Source organism: Austrofundulus limnaeus, unplaced genomic scaffold (assembly GCF_001266775.1).
Source record: "Austrofundulus limnaeus strain Quisiro unplaced genomic scaffold, Austrofundulus_limnaeus-1.0 Scaffold48, whole genome shotgun sequence".
In the NCBI taxonomy this organism is placed as follows: domain Eukaryota; kingdom Metazoa; phylum Chordata; class Actinopteri; order Cyprinodontiformes; family Rivulidae; genus Austrofundulus; species Austrofundulus limnaeus.
The window spans coordinates 732,580-734,828 of record NW_013952450.1 but is presented as its reverse complement, the minus strand read 5'-3'; the positions used below and the strand labels follow the sequence as shown (position 1 = coordinate 734,828).

General features: G+C 43.7%; 1 protein-coding gene across 1 annotated transcript in view; it reads left to right on the top strand.

Moving 5' to 3' along the window:
- Positions 1–2,249, top strand: part of eps8l1b (EPS8 signaling adaptor L1b) — a gene marked incomplete at its 5' end in the record, with an annotated part of 14,530 nt that overhangs the window by 11,041 nt on the left and 1,240 nt on the right. Inside the window, 6 exon segments of the mRNA XM_014008135.1 lie at positions 643–695; positions 783–885; positions 1,012–1,137; positions 1,484–1,634; positions 1,710–1,875; positions 1,971–2,103. Coding sequence (XP_013863589.1) covers positions 643–695; positions 783–885; positions 1,012–1,137; positions 1,484–1,634; positions 1,710–1,875; positions 1,971–2,103 — 732 coding nt within the window.

The following is a 2,249-nucleotide window of genomic DNA, read 5'->3' as shown; positions in this document are numbered from 1 at the left end:
TATCTATCTATCTATCTATCTATCTATCTATCTATCTATCTATCTATCTATCTATCTATCTATCTATCTTTTACATTTATTTATTACTATATTAGATATATAATCTCAATAAAACAAAACTAAATCAGAATCTGATTTGCAAACCTCATAAAACATATTGGATGTTTWAACTAAATTGTATGTTCTTTAAGGTCATTATAAATTTTTTAGCAGCACCACATTTCAAAAAGTGGGGATAGGCAACAAAAGGAAGTGGTACAAAAAAAAAACTGCTTAAAAAAGCCTTTAGCCACAAATTAGGTCAATAAGTCAGCAGGTGTGAGAATATAAAAGGAGCATTTTAGAGAGGCTGAATTTGTCAGAAGTAAAGATGGGCAGAGGTTCACCGGTCTGTGAAAACGTATAAACTTCATCCTGTCCCCAAGTTTGAGTTGCATTCAAGTTAGTATTACATTTTTTGCTAATATCCCAACTTTTTCAGAGCTAAAGTTATAAAAACTATTTGCCTTATTATTTTACAAGAATGAAAAAGAACAAGATTTTTTTGTTTTAATTGTTTTAGTCTACTGATCCTAATCCATTACCAACAAATGTTTATGTTCTCGGCACAAATCCTCATCACCTTCTTGCCTTTATCCACAGCAGCAACCCTCTCAGTCACATGGATCTCCAAATATCTACACCAGCAATGAATCGTGGGTGATTTTTATTATGATCATCAGTTAAATGGTCTCATTTCACGATTTTCATGAAATACTTTGTATTTTTCTGTGCCTTTTTAGAGAAACACTCCCCCCTGAGGGTGAGAGACTCTACAGCTGCAGCTACGACTTCATAGCCAGAAACAGCAGTGAGCTGTCAGTGCAGCAGGGAGAGACTTTGGAGGTGAGATTTTCACAACAACCTTATAAACAAAAGACGGTCAGAAGGGCTTCAGAAGGGCTTGTGTGCAGAAACTCTCCTTCTCACAGGATCTGTGCAGACGTCAGTAACTGTGTGTGTTTCTGTCAGGTGATCGAGTCATCAAAGCGCTGGTGGAAGTGTCGTAATCGTTTCAATCAGGTCGGCTTTGTGCCTTTTAACATCCTGGAACCTGCGGCTCACATAGAAAGCCCCACCGCCAGCAGACCCCCCAGTGTAAGACAAACACACATGGTCTAGTACAGCTATCTTTATGGGGACATAGCACTCACTAACTTCCAATAATTTCTACAGTCTAACCCTGACCCCTTTCCCTAAACTAACCTCACAGGTACACACCTTAGTCCTAAACTTAACCCTCAACCCTCCAATGGCATTTCCCCAAATGGGGTCCAGGGTTAGGTCCCCATAGGAACCAGTTGGTCCCCACAAATAGGCATGTGTGCCAAAAATGGTCCCCACATAGTAGGGAATATCCACCCACACACAAACCTGTGCACACAAATCACTCTTAGCTCTGCATTCTCACATTACTTTTTTCCACCGTTCCTCATTCCTGCAGGCTCCAGCTGCACCCCCMCTCCCCAAGACTCTGTCTGTAATCCCACCAAGCCCCCCTGTTCAGCACCTCACTCCTTCCCACTCGCCACAGCACCCTCGCAGCTTACCGCCATACTCCCAGCACGCGCCAGTCACAGATGACGCAGACAAAGGTAAGAAAGAGCTCACAGTACTGTTGGTCCACTAAAGTTTAAAAGGTAACGAGCGTTCGTGTCCTCCTCTCCCAGCTGTGATGGTGAACGACGAGCTGCTCCACAGGCTGACCAGGGGAAAGGTCAGCCTGAAGAAGCCCCTCGTCATCCATCGCTCTTCAGGCACCACCGTCCCCCTGGACTACCACTCTTCTCCCGAAGAAGTGGCCGAGTGGCTCAGAGGGAAGGGCTTTAGTGAACCGTGAGTGATGTCACAACCAGAACAACAGCTCACTGCTTTCTTGGTTTGAAGCTTGACTTTGAACTTTTTCCCTGTTTTCTGCCCCTCCCCCCCAGGACGGTGAAATGTTTGGGGGTGCTGACAGGAGCACAGCTCTTCTCACTCAACAAGGATGAGCTGCGAGCTGTGATTCCAGAAGAGGGTGCCAGAGTGTACAGTCAGCTCACTGTGCAGAGAGCACTGCTAGAGGTCAGGATGAAGCTGAACCTATTCATTCATTCATTCATTCATTCATTCATATTACAAAACTGTTAAATATAAGACACTACGATACAAGACAAACAGGTGTAACCAGGTTAGCACACTTTAAACCAGGTGTTCTCAAATCTTTTGGG